Source organism: Chelonoidis abingdonii, chromosome 5, assembly GCF_003597395.2.
Source record: "Chelonoidis abingdonii isolate Lonesome George chromosome 5, CheloAbing_2.0, whole genome shotgun sequence".
NCBI classification, from domain to species: domain Eukaryota; kingdom Metazoa; phylum Chordata; order Testudines; family Testudinidae; genus Chelonoidis; species Chelonoidis abingdonii.
Window position 1 is genome coordinate 38,558,310 of NC_133773.1, and position 19,772 is coordinate 38,578,081.

At 39.3% G+C, this 19,772-nt stretch overlaps 1 protein-coding gene across 5 annotated transcripts in view; it reads right to left on the reverse strand.

Moving 5' to 3' along the window:
• LOC116825362 (bifunctional heparan sulfate N-deacetylase/N-sulfotransferase 4) overlaps window positions 1-19,772 on the reverse strand; it is a 246,557-nt gene that overhangs the window by 64,591 nt on the left and 162,194 nt on the right. For all 5 annotated transcript variants that reach the window (XM_075066250.1, XM_075066246.1, XM_075066247.1 and 2 more), the window contains 2 exons: window positions 10,636-10,821; window positions 8,695-8,823 (listed from right to left, as the gene is read on the reverse strand). In XM_075066250.1, coding sequence (XP_074922351.1) covers window positions 8,695-8,823; window positions 10,636-10,821 — 315 coding nt within the window. The remainder of the gene's footprint in view (window positions 1-8,694; window positions 8,824-10,635; window positions 10,822-19,772) is intronic.

A 19,772-nucleotide genomic window follows, 5' to 3' on the forward strand; every position in this document is an offset into this window, starting at 1 on the left:
CACACACCTACACACAAAATGTTGCTGTTGTAAAGTAGCTCCTTGTACTGCCTGGAAATGATTGAAGCTATTGCTGAAACAGTAAATCCATGAAACTCCTGCAACTTTTTTTCCTTGTTAAATTTTTAGGTAGGTGAATGTATTTCTTATAAAAGCAAGAGACTAATAATATTGGCTATAAGTCCAAGAGGGGACCTGTCCAGTCCCCCGTCGCCCCCAGACACAGAGCCCAGACAACTTCCGTAGTTTCCCTTACTATTAAGCCACGGTCTTCTCAGATCCAACTATTCTGGTGCAGCAGAAATGTCCACTAGGTGGACAACGTTGGTACAATTAAAACTCATTTATACTGAAGACTAAAAAGGCTTTGAACCCAAAGTATAAAGACTCACTGTAGTGCATAGTACCCTCAACTTTTTCATGTATATACGTTGTTTCACTTTGTGATATTTCATATTAGTTGTAATGGTGGTGACAGGGTCAGCATTATAATAATTATTTTGTTGGGACAACAGCTGAATATAACCTGCATCATGAATAAAGAAACAAGACAACCTGACAATTCACGCACTGACATGGTATAAATTATTCCTGAGAGACAGACCTTCATGTAGATAACTTAGGTAACAAAATTAAGTTTGGCATGAATAGGGATCCAAGAGCAACAGAACTAAGACAAAATCAAATCTAAATTCCATTCTCAGTCACTGGAGGAGAGCATGTTCTTCAGTTCCACAGCCATTGATCCAATAGGATTCTGCACAGCAATCTATGTTACACAACAGGTCTCTGATCAGTTACCTCTGACCAAGTACACAGGCTGATGCTGGAATAGTACTCAGAGGAGTTAAAAATGAATAAAAGGCTGTGATCCCATTCACTGAAAGGGCACAACACCTACATTTCATCTCCAGCATACATAGGAAAATTACTTTTCCAGGGGTAATCATTTTTTGCCAAGGTCCATATTTCTTGGTCAAGGTATAGTCAAGGTCTAGACTCCAGAGAAAATACAAAAACAATAACAATAATGATAATAAGTAAATAAAAATTTTTTACGGTCTGTTGAAAAGCATCTGTGGTCCGGAGTTGGCCCTGCTCTGCCCAGTGACTACCCCTGGTTTCGAAGATAGGCTTTCAAAGCACAAAGTGGTGACTTGATTTACAACTGTCTTTTCTTTTTTTTAAGAGAATTTCAAAGATTCAGCAATTCAGTGTAAGACACAAAGGGTAAATCAGTGAACTCTATGACTTTCTAAAGCTATTAATATACACAGTTAAACTGTATCACACTTTAATAGAGCCCATGGTTGGCTGGATGGAGTAATGGTTAATACCCAGCCAGTCATGGGGGAAGTGGGAGAGGATCCAGGGCCTGCCAACTCCACCAGACTCTGACCCAGGGTCCTGGAAAGGTCAGCAGGGTTTGGCCTCTGAGAGGGGCCCTCTGAGTTACCATCCCTGGTTCTCTTCCTATCGCAACTTTCCTCCCTCAGTTTCTGGTCCTAGATAAAGAAAAAAGAAAAAGAAACCAAGCCACCAGCCCCAACTGGCCCAGCGTATAGTCCTGTTCCTTCAGGGAGGCTTCTCTGGCCCATTTGTCAGAAGCCTTTAGGGTAGATCTGTCCTCTTCACCAGCCTCCACCTTCTAAGTTGGGTTGCTACTTTTTCAACCATGTTTCCAGTTTGAGCATGCTCTGCAGAGTGCTGGAGGGGCGGTGCTACCTGGGTACAGTACTATTCTTTAATCCCTTCCAGGCCAGTCTGAGATTTGTATACCCATCAAACCCCGCCCCCAATCAAATATGAATTAAAATGATACCTATGTGAAAATTGGTGCCCTCTCAAATAAGTTTTCAGTTACCCAACAAATGCTTTACTGTTTAATTTGCTAAACAACTTTTCAGTTGGTTTCATTAGTACAGCAAGCTTTATGATCAACCAAATCTTGGGTAGTAAAGTTGCTAAATAGTAACAAGGTATCAGATTAATTAGAATTTAGAGGAAGATTATGAACCTTTCAATGATAAAGATGAGTATTTACTCTTAGGAATAATACTATTGACATCAGTGGGATTTCACATGTAATTAACTGCTCCATGGTGTGAATAACATTTTACATAATGGCCCTTACAGAGGAGTAAAGGAATCTACATAAAGATCCCACATCTCACCCAAACTTGAGAAGAACCTGAACTGAAACAACTGCTCTTGTTGTCTTTTCCAACCTAAATGCAAACAAAAAGGGCCAAAAGTCCACTGGTAAACCTATAACAATTTTTCCCTTTCAATCCTTTGTTTCAGAGATGCATGCAGGGGTGAAGGACTGGGAAATCTATTCATTTCTCAAAAGCATGACTCAGGAAGGAAGTTGAAAGGGAAAAAAACAAACTTATATCAAGTGCATATGCTAAATATATTTACACATGAGTCCAAAAATATCTTGAGTATCTATATTAGCAAAGTGTTCATCTGTTTTAATTTGAAGTGGGGTGAAGAGCTGGTAGTGAGCTAATGCAGGAGATCTTCCTGAGGATTTTTTTTGGAAATTATCTTTCATTTGGTGCAGTGTGGTCCAAATGAATATATTATATTTATGAGCTCCAAGGATGAGTCATGTCTGGCAGGGATGATTTAGTAGTATGCAGAGAAAAAGCAAACTCCATTAAAGCAGAGAAATCAGACCAACCTTCCCATCAGTTTGGTGGCAGAATTTTAACCAGGGGCAGGGCTGGAGCTTCTATTTAGGTGACCTAGGCGGTCGCCTAGGGCACCAGGATTTGGGGGCGGGGGGGGCGACATTTTGCCGCCCTTGGTGGTAATTCGGCGGCGGGGTTCCTTCCGCGCTCCGGGTCTTCGGCAGCAATTCTGCGGCGGGTCCTTCACTCGCTCCGGGACCTGCTGCTGAAGTGCCCTGAAGACCAGGAGCGCAGAAGCCCTCCCCCCCACTGCCAAATTGCCGCCGACCGGGAGTGCAGAAGGACCCCCACCTAGGGTGCCAAAAACCCTGGCGCCGCTCCTGACCAGGGGTAACCAGAAGTCCCAGACAGGCTGTGGATATATGGCCTGATTATAAAAAACAACAGTCCTTAGCCCTAAAAGTATTGAGGCTGTTCTACCATTTTTGCAACCCATGAAACAAACAAAGTTGCTGCATTCTCTGAAAACTCTGGGCATAGGCAAGGGAAAGCTTGCCAGTGGCTGAACTGGAGGAGCTGAGGGAGAAGAGAACCACATAGATGAGACTTTCTGGGACACAGTAGAACGGTCCCACCCCTGGTCTGACAGCCTCTGTGCTGTTGAGGAGGAGGAAAGTCCCAGGAAGGAGAGCATCTAACTGGAGCAGAGGGAAACAATCCCATAGCTGGGACCCTCCTTCCCAGATGATGTCGTGGTATCCTCCTGCACTGAGAATACTTCTCCAGGGGAGGGAACTATAGCTACTAGAAAGAGACTGGTATTAGTAATGGGCAATTTCATCATTAGAAACATAGATAGCTGGTTTTGCAATGACCAGGAAAGTCACATGGTGACCTGCCTGCTTTGTGTGAAGACTGAGGTTCTCTCGAGACATCTAAATAGACTTATGTGCAGTGCTGGAGAGAAGTCGGTGGTCATGGTATATGTAGGTAACAATGACAAAGGGAAGGATAGGAGAGAGGTCCTGGAGGCCAAATTTAGGCTGCTAGGTAAGAGATTGAAGTCCAGGATCTCCATGGTAGCATTCTCTGAGATGCTCACAGGTCCACACACAGGGCCAGTTAGACAGGCAGAGTGCAGAGTCTCAGTGTGTGGATGAGACAGAGTGGGAAGGAGGCGTTTAGATTTATTAGGAAATGGGGAAACTTTTGGGAAGGGGGAGCCTATACATGAAGGATGGGCTCCACCTAAACCAAAATGGAACCAGATTGCTGACACTTAATGTTAAAAAGATCGGAGACCAGTTTTTAAACTAAGGGCTGAAGGAAAGCTGAGTGGTGCGGAGGAGCACATAGTTCAGACATCCCTTAGAGATTCTCTGTTAATAGAGCCTCTCCTATCTCCTAGTGAGGACGAGAGGATGGAAAATGATAAAATACAGGCAGAGTCTGATCTGAAACACTCAAATAAAAAAGAGTCTCAGTTCAATTGCATCATGTAATGCCAGACAGCTAAAAGGAGACAAGTTTTTAAAGAGCTTAAATATGAATACTAGAAGTCTAAATAATAAAATGGGTGAACTAGAGTGCCTTGTATGAAATGAGGATATTGATATAATAGGCATCACAGAAACTTGGTGGAATGAGGTTGATCAATGGGATACAGTAATACCAGGGTACAAAATATATCGGAAGGACAGAATAGCTCATCCTGGTGGGGAAGTGGCATTATATGTGAAAGAAAATGGAGAATCAAATGAAGTAAAAATCGTAAATTAATCAAACTGTACCACAGAATTGCTATGGATAGTAATTCCAATCTCTAATAATAAGAATATAGTGGTAGGGATATATTACCGACCACCTGACCAGGATGGTGATAGTAACTGTGAAATGCTCAGGAGATTAGAGAGGCTATTAAAATAAAAAACTCAATAATAATAATGGCGGAAATCAATTATCTCCATATTAGTGAGTATATGTCACCGCAGGACAGGATTCGGAGATAAAGTTTCTTGATACCTTAAATGACTGTTTCATGGAGCAGCTAGTCCTGGAATCACCAGAGGAGAGGCAATTCTTGATTTAGTCCGAAGTGGAGCGCAGGATCTGGTCTAAGAGGTGAATATAGCTGGACCACTTGGTAATAGTGACCATAATATAATTAAATTTAATATCCCTGTAGCAGGAAAAACACCACAGTGGCCCAACACTGTAGCATTTAATTTCAGAAAAAGGAACTACACAAAAATGAGGATGTAGGTTAAACAGAAATTAAAAGGTACAGTGCCCAAAGTGAAAAATTTTTAACGATACCATAATAGAGGCTCAACTAAAATGTATATTCCAAATTTAAAGAAAAAAAAATAAGAGAACCAAGAAAGAGCCACTGTGGCTAAAGAACAAAGTAAAAGAAGCAGTGAGAGGCAAAAAGGCCTCCTTTAAAAAGTGGAAGTTGAGGAAAATAGAAAGGAACATAAACACTGGCAAATGAAGTATAAAAATATAATTAGAAAGGCCAAAAAAGAATTTGAGGAGCAGTTAGCAAAAGACAAAAAAAATTGCTATTACTTTTTGAAAGTATATCAGAAGCAGGAAGCCTGATAAACAACCAGTGGGGCCACTGGACGATAGAGGTGCTAAAGGAGCACTCAAAGACGATAAGGCCATTACCAAGAAACTAAATGAATTCTTTCCATCGGTCTTCATGGCTGAGGATGGGAGGGAGATTCCCAAACTTGAGTCGTTCTTTTTAGGTGACAGATCTGAGGAACTGTCCCAGATTGAGGTATCATTAGAGGAGATTTTCAAACTATTTGATAAATTAAACAGCAATAAGTCACCAGGACCAGATGGTATTCACCCAAGAGTTCTGAAGAAACTCAAATGTGAAATTGCAGAACTACTAACTGTAGTCTGTAACCTATCATTTAAATCAGCTTCTGTGCAAAATGACGGAAGAATAGCTAATGTAATGCCAATTTTTAAAAAGGGCTCCAGAGGTGATCCTGGCAATTCCAGGCCTGTAAGCCTGACTTGAGTACCGGGCAAACTGATATAATAAAGAACAATATTGTCAGGCATATAGATGAACATAATCTGTTGAGGAAGAGTCAACATGGTTTTAGTACAGGGAAATCATGCCTCATCAATCTACTAGAGTTCTTTGAGGGCGTCAACAAGCATGTGGACCAAGGGGATCCAGTGGATATAGTGTACTTAGATTTTCAGAAAGCTTTTGACAAGGTCCCTCACCAAAGGCTCTTACACAAAGTAAGTTGCCATGGGATAAGAGGGAAGGTGCTCTCATGGACTGGTAACTGGTTAAAAGATAGGAAACAAAGGGTAAGAATAAATGGTCAGTTTTCAGAATGGAGAGCAGTAAATAGTGCTGTCCCGCACAAGTCTGTTCTGGGACCAGTCCTTTTCAACATATTCATAAATGAAAAAGGGGTAAACAGTGAGGTTGCAAAATTTGCAGATACAAAATTACTAAAGATAGTTAAGACCCAGACAGACTGTGAAGAGTTACGAAAGGATCTCTCAAAACTGGGTGACCGGGCAACAAAATGGCAGATGAAATTTATAATTGATAAATGCAAGTAATGCACATTGGAAAGCATAATCCCAACTATACATATAAAATGATGGGGTCTAAATTATTAGCTGTTACCACTCAAGGAGACGACCTTGGAATCATTGTGGATACTTCTCTGAAAACATTCACTCAATGTGCAGCGGCAGTCAAAAAAAGCAAACAGAATGTTGGGAATAATTAAGAAAGGGATAGATAATAAGTCAGAAAATATCATGTTGCCTCTATATAAATCCATGGTATGCCCACATCTTGAATACTGTGTGCAGATATGGTCACCCCATCACAAAAAAAAAATATATTGGAACTGGAAAAGGTTCAGAAAAGGGCAACAAAAATGATTAGAGGCATGGAACGGCTTCCATATGAGGAGAGATTAATAAGACTGGGACTTTCCAGCTTGTAAAAGAGACGGCTAAGAGGAAATTTGACTGAGGTCTATAAAATCATGACTGGTGTAGAGAAAGTAGATAAGGAAGTGTTGTTTACTACTTCTCATAACACAAGAACTAGGGGTCACCAAATGAAATCAATAGGCAGCAGGTTTAAAACAAATAAAAGGAAGCATTTCTTCACACAATGCACAGTCAACCTGTGGAACTCCTTTCCAGAGGATGTTGTGAAGGCCAAGACCATAACAGGGTTCAAAAAAGAACTAGATACATTCATGGAGAATAGGTCCATCAATGGCTATTTGCCAGGATGCACAGGAATGGTGTCCCTAGCCTCTGTTTGCCAGAAGCTGGGAATGAGCAAAAGGGGATAGATCACTTGATGATTACCTGTTCTGTTCATTCCCTCTTGGGCACCTGGCACTGGCCACTATCAGAAGACAAGATGCTGGGCTAGATGGACCTTTGGTCTGACCCAGTAGGGCCATTCTTATGCTATTAGTGCTCCTTTACTATTCAATGGAGTTTTCACTGCTGAGAGGAAACTGATTCTGGCCACAACCAAGGGAGAACAATGGGCTGAATGGAACTCAGTATTCATCCTTTGGATTGAATTCTGGTGGGACCCAACGAATATCCTTGGTCAGGAAAGAAATTAAGGGGAGGTGATCTAATAAGCAGGTTCAAAATTTCTCTTATCCAACCCCAGTAAAGCTGATGGGATTGAAAAGGGTGTAATTCAGAGCAGAAGCTGACTCCAAAGCAGTGGTTCTCTAACCATGGGTCAGGACCTCAGAGTGGGTCGTGACTCCATTTTAATGGTGTTGCAGGGGCTGGCATTAGATGTGCTGGGACCTGGGACTGAAGCCTGAGCCATACCGCCTGGGGCCAAAGCCTAATACAAGGGCTTCAGCCCTGGGTGGCAGGGCGCAGGTTACAGGCCCCCCCCCCAACTTGAGGCTGAAGCAGTGCAATGAAGTTTGAGAAACCCTGCTCTAAAGAACTAAAAAGAAAAAAACTCAACTCATGACAGAGGTTCCTGTCTCCAAAACCTAAAGGAATTTAAAGGATATTCCTCCCAGTGCCTGAATTAACACAATTTTGCATCCTTGATTTCTTGGTAAGTGGAGCCATATGTATATGATAATATTGTGTATTAATGATGGGTTATTAGCATTGTATGGGATGACTTTATTAGTCAAGAGAAGTGAAGTCAGAAGATAGTTATGCAAGTCATCCCAAATGAGTGACTAGGACACTTTCTACCATACCAACTTGTACTCTTTATAAACTACATACAAAAAAAGTGTCAGAAAAATTAAATGTTACTACCTGAACAAAATAATTATGTCATTCCCCCTCCAAACATTATCCTGCAGCCTCATTGTGATGGATTAATGACCATACCCACATTCTGTGCCCCCTCCCACAACGCTCATGCACACGTGCTTCCATTTTTTCTCTTCATTTCCTCTCTTCTTTCCCCTTCTACCTGTGTTCATGCTTAACTCCACACACAGAGCTGGCTACATGCTGTGTGGAGTCGAGGTTTCAGTGGGTGGCATCAGAGGGTTTGGTTGACTGTTCTTTAGCAGCTTGATCTGAATATTTTATGCATATGAACCTGTTCCTGTAGTTAGTTCTATTAGGGGATACAGTGGGAGCAGAGAGAGATGAAAGATGTGCAGCTTTCAAGCAGCCAAAAGTGAGGGAAGGTGTAGGGGGGGGGACAAGGAGGAGGAGAGGAAGAAAGAAAAGAAGGAGTTTTCTCCATCATCATTGTTTTCCTTTGTCCCCTTTAGTATATTCAGTGTCTCCTAGCACTCGGGTTGGAAAACAAATATTGTTTGGAAAAAATATAAACATACTTTTCTGATCTGTATCACCTGGGATCCACATTACTCCTTACAATACAGTTTTTGCTTATTTCCTTTTAAATGCTCACCACCTCTGAGCAAAATGATTTGATTTATTGGAACTGAATAAACTACACAGGTTATTCTGTCCCATGCACCTCCAATAATGATAACAAAGGTACATAGCAGAGGATAGCAAACAAGGTACATACGGGATTCAGGAGGATGGTGAGGAAGAGTTCACCTCCTCGGATGCTTTTGTCCAATTCTTGAGGGCCTCCAGGATACTCCTTGTAGAAAATTGTGTGGGTGAAAAGGCCACAGGTCTGTCGAGGAAGTACCTGAGAACAAAGTAAAAAAAATGCTATAGTGTCATAACCCTATTTCTGCAAGCCCCATCCCAAAAAAACTCTTCTGAGTCTGCATTCTGAAACACTCACATATGGATTCCTTTGTTCCAGCAGTTGTTGTCTTATTGTAAATAAGCATGATTATGCAGATGTTGAGATCTCCAGCTGCCAGTTGAAAGGTTGCAGCACATGTGTGTTCCACAGCCTTTGTCCAGACCACTGCATATGTTTCTCATAGTAAGAACTCAGAGTTTGTTTTCAGGGATTTGTAAAAGGAAGAAAAGAGCTTCTTTTCTTTTAGCAAGGATAGTTTGTTAAAAGACAAATAGCGCTTCTCAGTCGTCTTCACTATCTTAGGCTATTAATCTTCCTGCTGGTAAGATATTGCGCACAATTGGTATTCTAGGTTACAGACCCAAAAAGAACTAGTTCATTCCTTCCTTTGCCCTGAAAATCAAATTAGACCCTACTAGTGAAATATGTACTGGGGTTGATAGGACTGTTGAATGAGCATATCCTGAGGTCAGTTCTACATACAATCATAAATCAGGAGATTGTGCATCAGGATTTTGAAAACCAGCAGATGGAGGGAAAAAAAAACAACTAAAATCTTCACTACTTAGAGATATTTCATTAACTCTTTAATCACAAGTGCATCATAACTCTGCAGAAAAACACTAAGATTTGTGATACTGTTCATTACTGTACTTGCACAGACATTATTCAGTTTTGACTTAGGTTTTTTGTCAGTTTACCAGTTGGGCTCTCCTTTGTATTCTGTCCAAAGGAATAGAAAACAAAATAGTCTACGGTTTCTATTCAGCAAAGCACTTAAGCATATACTTAATTGCTTTACTCAAATGAGTCCTATGTTGGAACTAGTTAGAATCTACCCTGTTACCTGTTTCTGTAATATATACTTTTGACAAACATATTAGATACAATTCTGCTCTTAAATGCATGTCCATGGCTTTTGTTGAAGTCAACAGGAACTTTACCTATGTATACCATGCTAGAATTTGACCTGTCAAGATTTCCATTCTGTGTCCTGTGCAAATTCCAACTTCTGTAATTTACCTTCGATCTACCTAAATTCTCTTTACCGTTTCAATTGAACATGATTCTTCTACATTTTTGCTGTAAACTGTGGTGTAGTGTTGCATCTGGATGTTCATTAGCTGCTCCAGGAGCAGCTGCATATTCAGGTGATAGGCCAAGTGATTCCTATATGTTATCTTGGCTTTTAATGCATGTGCTATTGAAGGAAAGATGTCGAAAGCTTTATCTCTCCCCACCCCAATGCACAGCCTATGAAGCTTTCACAGGCATAGTTTCAGACCCTGTTCTCTGGGAGTTGCATAGGTATATCTAAACACGAAGTCTGGCCCAACCAAAGTATCTTGCATACTGGAGGATCATATTGCACTTTTGTTTCTCTTCCCCTTCGGCAGGTCTCAGACCCTTTATGCATTGCAGTGAGTCAGACGCTTGGATATGGAGCTAAGACATTTTGATGAATTGCAAAGGTATGTAATTATAGTCCAAGATTGGCTGTCTACTGGTACATTTTATTTCTGATAATCACATTGGAAAGTGCCAAAAAACCCACCCCAAAACAGACTCTTTGCTCTTCTTTCTTTTGCAAACTGTCTGCACACTGGTAAAACTGTTTTGGCATCCTTACAATTCCACTATCTTGAAGGATTTCAATGCCCACTGTAAAGCTTGATGCATTTGTAAAATAGATTTTTTTTAGTCATTCTTAAAGAATTATTGCAATGAAGTAATGGAAATGCTATGTACCATGATGCCATTGTGGATGAAGCCCCGTCTGTACCGTGCAGGTTTTAGATGTGGATACTCTTCTGTGCTTGTGACTTTGATACCCCAGACCTTCTTCCAGGCCTCATAAAGCTGAGCATGTACAGGGTAGACCCCAGAGTGGTGCGGAGCCACTGCATAGCCCATGTCAGTCGGAATACCATGTTCCTGAAACAAAGCAAAAGAAACAACACATTGAGTATACAAGTATAATATGTAATGCTGTCAAGTTTATTCTTATTCTACCAACTGGTAGCTTTAAAGAAACTGTTAGTCTTGGGCAGTCATATGTGTGTGTGTTATATATATATATATATAACACTCTCACTAAAAATGAGACACAAGGTGCAAAATAATTGGCTTTACCGTATCAGAGGGAAAATAATCCTGTTGGATAATATTGAGCTATCATTGTTTAGAACAGATTTGACTGCCTGGGTATTATGTGTTATGTGTATTTATAAAATATGCCCTATCTGGTTGGATGTTTTTTTTAAAGTAATTCTCAAAGGGCTGGGAAATTATGCTGTTTTATTAGTCACATTTCAAATTGTCTTGGATCAATAAACAAAGAGAAACATGTTGACATGACAATTACCATTTGTCTATATTTTATATTACAGAAAAGCAGAGGAACATTTCCATGGCTGGTAGAATGTTTGCTATAGCTATTTACAAAATGCAGCTCCAGCACTTTTCTCTGACTCCAGAACCAAAGATGGACTTTCTCTGACTCCAGAACCAAAGATGGACTTTGAGGGTGAATTTTTCAATCTGGCAATTCTGGCCTATATTTGCTGAAATCCATGGCAACACAAATAAGTCGTATTTTAGAAAGTTAGCCCTAAAATCATTCACTCCTTTGGGTGCCTGGTTATATGGGTCATCCATCATTTTTACCTCTTTCCCATACAAACCTCACTTCTCTCCTGTATTACTTATTTAGTACTTCTATAATTTATACAGTAAGGTAAGTATACATGGCACTTTACTACAGGTAGAAGTTATCAAAGAATAGAATCCTTTCTCTGAAGAACTCTCAATCTAAAAGACACACAGTGCAGGCCAGAAAAACAATTGTTATATGCTGCTTGATAAAGCCTGAAAACTTCACAGGTTAGGTATTATTTACATTGGTATCATGCAATAACATATTCGTCTTTTGCCAAAAGAAGAGCTGCCAACTCACAAAACAGATAAGCCATTTGCCATTCATATATAATTGATATTTGGAGGGAAATTGCTAAAATACTGAATTATAATTGTTGCCTGTCCTCTTGTCTACATTGTCTAATACAGGGGTTCTCAAACCGGGAGTTGGAACCTCTCAGGGGGTCATGAGGTTAGTACATGGGGGGTCATGAGCTGTCAGCCTCCACCCCAAACCCCACTTTGTCTCCTGCATTTATAATGGTGTTAAATATATTAAAAAGTGTTTTTAATTTATAAGGCGGGGGGTCGCACTCAGAGGCTTGCTGTGTGAAAGGGGTCACCAGTACAAAAGTTTGAGAACCACTGGTCTAATAACTGTTGTTTGCTTCTATAATTACAGGAGGAACAGATTTTGCTAGGCATCTTTAAGTACTTAACATCAGACAGACTGGCCTTTGGTCCTTTGAGAAAATTAAATAAAACCTATGGGAACATTTATTCACACAATATAACCAGCTGAATTATCTACTTTCTAATAAAAAAGATGTTCTAATAATGAAAATGCCACTGACTAACATGAAATAATCTAGTTCATATTTTGACCATTAGCAGAATATGCTTTTTGCCTATTAATGACGTCACTCACCTACAAGATCTATATGAGTCATATGGGTCAGTTTTGGATGTGAAATGATGAATGTTCATGTAATGGAGGACCATTCAGAGATATCAATGATTTCAGGGCCAAATTCCCTATGATTATGTAGCAGAAAGTAAGATATATATCTAGATCAGGGCCCACTGTGCTAAGAGATATACAGATATACAGCAAGAGATTGTCCATGGCCCCAAAGAATTCTATCTAAATAGATAAGATAGACAAAAGGTGAAAAAGGAAACTAAGACACAGAAAGCTAAAGTGATTTGGACAAAGTTACACAGCAGGCCATTGTCAAAGCCAAGAACAGAACCTAGGACATCTTACTCCAAGTCCTGTGCTTTGTACACTAGAAAACAATGTTTCTATGTGCTAAATTCAACACCAATATTCAGTACTAAATTATTTCAAGAGAATACTTTAACCATTTTAAGTCGAATAAGATGCATGATACAATCCGATCAATGACAGAGTAGCTGTGACTCCATACTATTGGTAATTTCTAAATTGTCTTGGATCAAGCACTTTTCTGAAATGGTACCTCAACAACTGAACATATCCCTAACTATATGTCCTCTTCGGTCAGGACAGATGCATGCCAAAATAGGATTCATGCCTTCACAGTTTTCTATTGCTATAGGAATTGTCCCAGCAATGGAATGATGAAATTGAAATTAATCACTTTAGAGTAGATGGGTTGCAAAAATCTAAGAGTTCTCACTATGGAGAAGCTACTTGCCACAAAAAAAGGCCAATACTCTGTGTCTGATCACACAAACATTCTTTATGAATTATTCAAAAATCAATAAGAAACCAAGCATACAGACAATTTTTCTCTGTACCAGTTTTATGCAATTTTGTAAAACCTTTAGATAGGGTAAATGCTATGTGTTGTATATTAGCATGCACACTGCCCTGTTATCCTTTAGATTGCTTTGCTTTTGTTGTTAAACTTCTATTAGAATTGAGGATGACAATATTTTCTTAAAAGGAATAAAATATAATTGATTCAAGTAAAGATATTGTGTGTAAAAAGTTTCATTGCATTATAGTGGCACTGGGGCACCACTATAGTTAAGGTTGCACCATGTCATCTGTTTAAAGGTCAGCCATTTTAAGTCCTCTAAAACTGATATGTGTAGTTGGATTCCTTTGAAATGTGACATGCCTCAAGAGGCTATAGGGTAAGTTAATGATCTGAATTTGGAGTCATTTGAGGCATGGGTTACAGAGACTAAGCCCCCGCTCCCTACTCCAAAAAAATTAGCCATTTAAAAAAAGTTTCCAGGTGGTGGGTTTATTTGCCTTGAGCTGGAGATCAAACTATGGGTCTAAATGGTCTCAATCTGTTGAGTTTTACCCCAGGTAGTGCATGGTACTCAGTAAATCTTTGGGGGACTCAAAATGAGAACATATATATGAAAAAGTACTTTTTACACTGTGTGTACATCAATATGGAAAAATCAGCTAGAGGGTTTCCACCATTTTATATGCTTTAAAATTCAACTCTTGTAAGTGCTCTCAAATCTGAACAGTTAATTGGATTGCTTTGAAATTGGTGCATATTAGTGAGTCAGATTTGTGGTCATTTTGCTGATGTGTTCCCAAATTACAGGTCCCCTAAACCCCACCCTCAAAAAAAAAACCAACTCCAAAACCTGGTTTTCTTCTGCTGCCTTGTACTGTTAAACTGAAAGGTACTAATGACTGGCTGAATCACAGACCTCTTCCCTGCTGTGAATTCTCCCTTCAATTAACATATCGAAGGATGAGTTGATCACAAACTCCCCGCCCACCACCACCAACAAAAAAGGGAATTTTGGATTAAGTAACTGGAGGCTGCTACAATTTGTAAGTCATGAGTGGCATTTGTATGTGTGTGTGTTAGGGGGAAATATAATCAAAGTCTCTGGGGGAAAAGTAGACATGTGAGACAAAGATAGCTATTAGGAGTGGTAGAATAAGGAAAGAGCAGTTTGGGGCTGCAGTGAGGAGATAGAGATTAATGGGGATTGATGGCAACAGAAGTTGGGAAGTCAGTTGTGGGAGACATAGCACCTCACATCTCTTCCAGTACACCAAACCCACACTCCAACTTTCTGGTGCCCCCAGCTCTGCCAGTGCACCCTCTCCTGTGACATAGTTGTCTTTCATTCCAGGCTCTGGATGTGAGTTGGGTTATAGGAGGGAAATAAAGGCAATAGAAATGTTTGTATACCAGGGAATGAAGACTTCAGGGAGACAGGTTCCCTAGTTGCTGTGGGAGGGTAGCAGGTTGGAGGGAGAATGCTTTGAATGGATAAGTGTCATGGCTTCCAGATGCTCCAAAGCAAAGCTGGTGGGGTACAGCTGGTGTGTGTTTGGTGGGAGGTTGACTCAGAATGCTAATTGTGGGTCATAATATATAGAACTGCCTAAACAACTACTGATCCCTAATGACAACAACAAAACTTTTTCCTGTTTTAAGAAAAAAAAAAAAAGCCTTAGGAAATTCAGTGCAAAAACTGAATTTAACCTAGAGTTAAGATTGCTTGATAGTATGTTGTTCTCTTGCAGAACAGTGAGTTGAACAACATTCAAACTAAAAGAACAAAAAAAGAAAACAAATAAAAATGGTGTCCTATGCTACATACCTTCTCTTTTCCTGGATGTAATTATGTGATAAGGAGATCTGTGCTTGCACCCTCTGATGTGTATGAGCAATGGGAAAAGCTGCACATGTACCTTCGGGCTCTAGTATGCATAATTTCAATACAGAATTGTGTATATTATATAATTAGCAGGGCAGGAGTTTTATTACAGAGAGCATTGTCAGTAACAAGCTGGGATATGACAGTAGTCTAAGAATTTATTATCCTCATGCATTGTGGTCAGTGTCAGGTGTACTGAATGGTGGAGGCAATTAGCGCTGCTTGGAAGAGGTATGTTTGCAAGATCTGTGGATTACTTTGAGGTGTGTGACAGAGCTGTGACTGCAATATGAAGAGATCAATGTTTTCCACCCTCTCACGTGCTTGAGGAAGGGAAAGAGATGCATGTGTACCTTGGGAATGTAGAATGTATCATGTCTATGCAAAATTGCGGATGTTATATCCATAACAGGGCATAGGACTTTTATTACAAAGGCTATTGTCAGCAGTAAGAAAGAATATGAGAGGATTCTAATGTTTTAATGATGGTTAAGTGAAGATGAGATGGTATTCGTTGTGTAAATGTAAGGAAGTTGTAACAGGCTGTGAAGTATTTCTTAGGTTGTACACATGTAGTATCCTTTCTGGGGAGTTCGCTAAGTGTGTTAGTGTACACCAGGATCTGGAACCTCCCAAATCTGAAAATGCCAGAGGTCAGTGACAGTACGTGGATACTGAAGCATTGCTCAAAGATCAAAGAGAGGTGTTTGTGGTGTCAGCAACCTTTCTTTTTTTTTTTTTTTTTTTTGTTCATTAACAGTGTTAGCTGGAAACCTGTGGGTGAGAATGAGAGTTGTAAAAGGAGGTGAAAAGCTTACACATTTCAGCAACTGTGGGATTGGTAGAGTAAAGGTATGTGTATTAATGTGGTATATTGGGGCATTGCTGAGAGAGTGCAGAGTTAAGTGTGCATGGGCATCCTGAACTTTGTATTTCCTGGTTCTCACAGTGTGAGTTCTGCTCAACTTGATGTTCCACAAGGGGATGACATATCACCAAGCAACCTTAACTCTATGTTAAAATTTTTTTTTCTTTGAATATATTATGTTTCAGTGGCTTTTGTCATAATGGTGAGTCAAAATATGAAACAACATTGCCTAATTATTAGCTTCTATATCACCCCACCAGACCACCTTGCTATAAGGTCCAATCTTGTGTTCTTTGTGCACCTAAGATTCCAACTGCCTTTTTTGTTTGGGTGCTCAGGAAGTACCACATTGGACCCAAAGATATATATGTGTTTGTGTGTGAAAAAGACGTTTGGAACACTTTATGCAATACAAAGAACTATGTCACATTCTTTTACAGTGCAGGCAGGATTCCAGAGCTCCTAATTATGTGCTTTCATAATTTACTTGAGTCACAATGGAATAGTCTCATCTTAGTTTAAATGAGAATGTAAGTTGAAACCACAGAAAAACCATGAGGTGTTGGACAGTAGAAAAGGATCATTACTAGAACCTGAGAGATGAAGCATGAGTTGGGAAAAAGGATTTTGTCAATTTTTTTGTAGTCCTGCGGAATGCTGGGGAAATTCACAGAAGTGGCTTTGTCAATGGCTATAGTTAAGATTTAAAAAAAAAATAGTAGCTTTGCCAGCTGAATAAACTAGATCAATTTCTAGGTAGACATGATAAAATTAAAGTTGGTGGAAAGCAAGAAATATATTGATGAAGGGAAGTATTATATTCTTTCTTAGTCTGTAGCAGATATTAAATTCAATATAAAATTAATTGTTCTTAAAAGACTTTATATTCAGTATCAGAAACAAACTGGACCAAAGGGAAAGGCTGACATTTGAAAACTTTCATTTCTTTAAAATAAATCTGGAGTTTTACATTGAACTTTGAAAGTCATCTAAAGATCAATGATTTTTCCAGTCTTTTATTGCACATTACAGTGTGTCTTATGGACTGGCATCACTAGCCGTTTTCACAAGTGATAAAAGCTCTGTGTGTGTGATCTTGTAAACTGATTAGGTAAATCTTGACACTTTTGGACTTAGGCTTGGTAAAGGGTGACTATTCTCTAGAAAGCTTCTATTACAAGTGGAGTTTCCTACTAAAAAGGAAATGATAAATTCTTATAATACAGTATTATTATCCTGATGGACTAACATCCTAAATATTTTCAACCTTGAGTCCAATTGGTCAAAACTTTCCTTCACTTTGACTGGGCCCGACTGTGCACTGTTTAATGTTTATATTTGACTGTAACTTTGCGTAAAACCACGTAACTTCCTAGTTTCAAGATATTAATAAATGCTTCATAGGAATTTGCCTATGGACCAATTTATCATAAGTATTTTAAGAGCAATAATTTATCTTCAGGTTTGTGAATGGTAATACATTACCATGTTTTGGACCTTAGGGTTTTCATGGCACAATGGCAGAAGAAAGACAATGCAGTCAATAGGCAATGACCAATATCATGAGTCCAAAATATTGTTGCACATCTCCAAAAAGTCACTGTGATCAGGTTTTGGGGCACAGCCAAGTCCACTAATTCCATCATTGGCAGGAGAGATGAAGCTGTGCAACGGAGGAGTACATGCTCCTTTTTCTTAAAGCCCATGCAAAACATGATGCCCCAGGCTCCTGAGCTAACCTGCCTTGTGTACCACTGATGACTCATGGAATCTTCATTTGATTACCGCCCCTGCCTCCCCAGCCCAACTTCTGTGCATCTTAAAGTAGGAGGACAAGAACTAGACCCTTACTACTGAAAAAATGCAACACCATTAAACTGGCACACATTCCCAGTTGCCCAGATCCAGTTTCAGCACATAGGAGCCTAACTCTCTTTGTCTTTAGTCAAAGATCTGAAAGACTGGAGCAATCTCCAGAAGCTGCCTATCTTAGCTATCATCTTTGCTGAAGAAGCAAGAGAAAAACAGCTTCAAATTTCCAGCCTCTTCTGACCTATGTCTTCTACTGAGATGGACCCTGACATGGAACTTTATTGAACCTGATTATGTCTGTATCAACTGTTTACACACATTCTCTATTTACAAAACACTCCTATTAAGGAGAGAACACGAACATCGAATGGACACTGCTTTCCAGGAACTCAGCAAACTCTTGAAGGAAAGACGTTTATATTGCATATTTCCACAGCTTTAACATGCTAGAGGATAATGGAAATTCAGACAGCAGCAGCAGGGTTGGAGAACTCACCATTTAGATTTACCAGATCTCTTCTGAAAAATCAAACTGAATATACAAATCATGACATGCTTTTTAAAAAAGCTATATTAGGACAAAATTGGCATTATAATTATTTGCTTCCATTGAAACTGTTAGTATTGGCCATTAAAAGTGGCAGGACAGGGGCTAAAGGGACCGAATCATTTTATTTGGTATGGCAAGTCATATGTTTTTATCATATTTTTCATATATTCACTGAAACTATTTGGTCCACTGTTGATAATGTTATGTTAAATGATGAAGTAATTAACACTCCAGCTGCAGGCACCTTCCTGAACTTTTTCTATCCTGTCAAAAAAAGGGGTGATACCCTGGATACACCACATTTTAAACTGTCACGTAGCAGTATTAGGAGATTTACATAAGCTATTACCTACTTTTAGCAGTGAGATATTTTTCTAATATTGTTGAGCCTGAGTGAGATTTCCTTCAGGAGGTTTTTTTTTTTGTGTTTAAACTAAGCCAGCTTAATGTACAATTTTGTTTATTTTTATTTTCATTTATATTGGTGAATACATGTGCCATCATCATGGTTGTCAATTCATACAAGAACTTTTTGTGTTTATATTTTATCTGAATAACTTTAAACACTGTTAATTGCATACAAATTTCTGTTTGCAGAATTAAATATTTAGTTTGATTTTAAACTTTTTCTTTTTAATCTAGTTGAAAATTTTCCATTTAGACATGATCCTTTAGCAAATGATCTTGAGCAGATTAGTATCAAGAAGATGAAGTTCACAAAATGGAAAGTTAAAATAAGTGTGTGAGCTTTGTGGCAGTTAGTTCCAGACATAAAGGTGATTTGGTGTGTTTGAACACAGAAGAGTTGTTTTGTATCTATTGTGGATTAGGTTGCATTATACGCAGATGAATATAGCGATGGTTCTGTAATTTTACAACAAAAACAAAATGCCACATCTGCCTACATTGGTTGCCAGGAAAGATGCTTTTGTGATTAAGACAGTGGCTGAGGAGTTCCTAGTTCTACCACAGATTTTTTTAAGTGACTGTGAAAAAGTAACTTAGTGTCTTCATGCCTCAGTTCCTCCTCTCTAAAATGGGGACAATATTCTTTTCACATGGCCTTTATCTATTTGGACTGTAAGCTAATTGGAGCAAGGTCTAGCAGTTATGTGCACATGTAGTGCCTAGCACAATGGGACTCTGTGTGCTACTCTAACATAATATTATTAGTCAGCTTTTAGCCACAGTTTTGCATAGTAGATAAATAGTTTCATATTCTAGGGGGTTGGCTATATGAATAATTAGACCAGGGCAAGCTTGGGTATGAATCTAGACCATATCATCCTGACATGATTTAAGGGCATGTCTATACAGATAGCGCTGCAGTGGTGCAGCTGCACTGATGCATCTGTAGCGCTGCAGCGTATGTGTGAAGACACTCTAGGC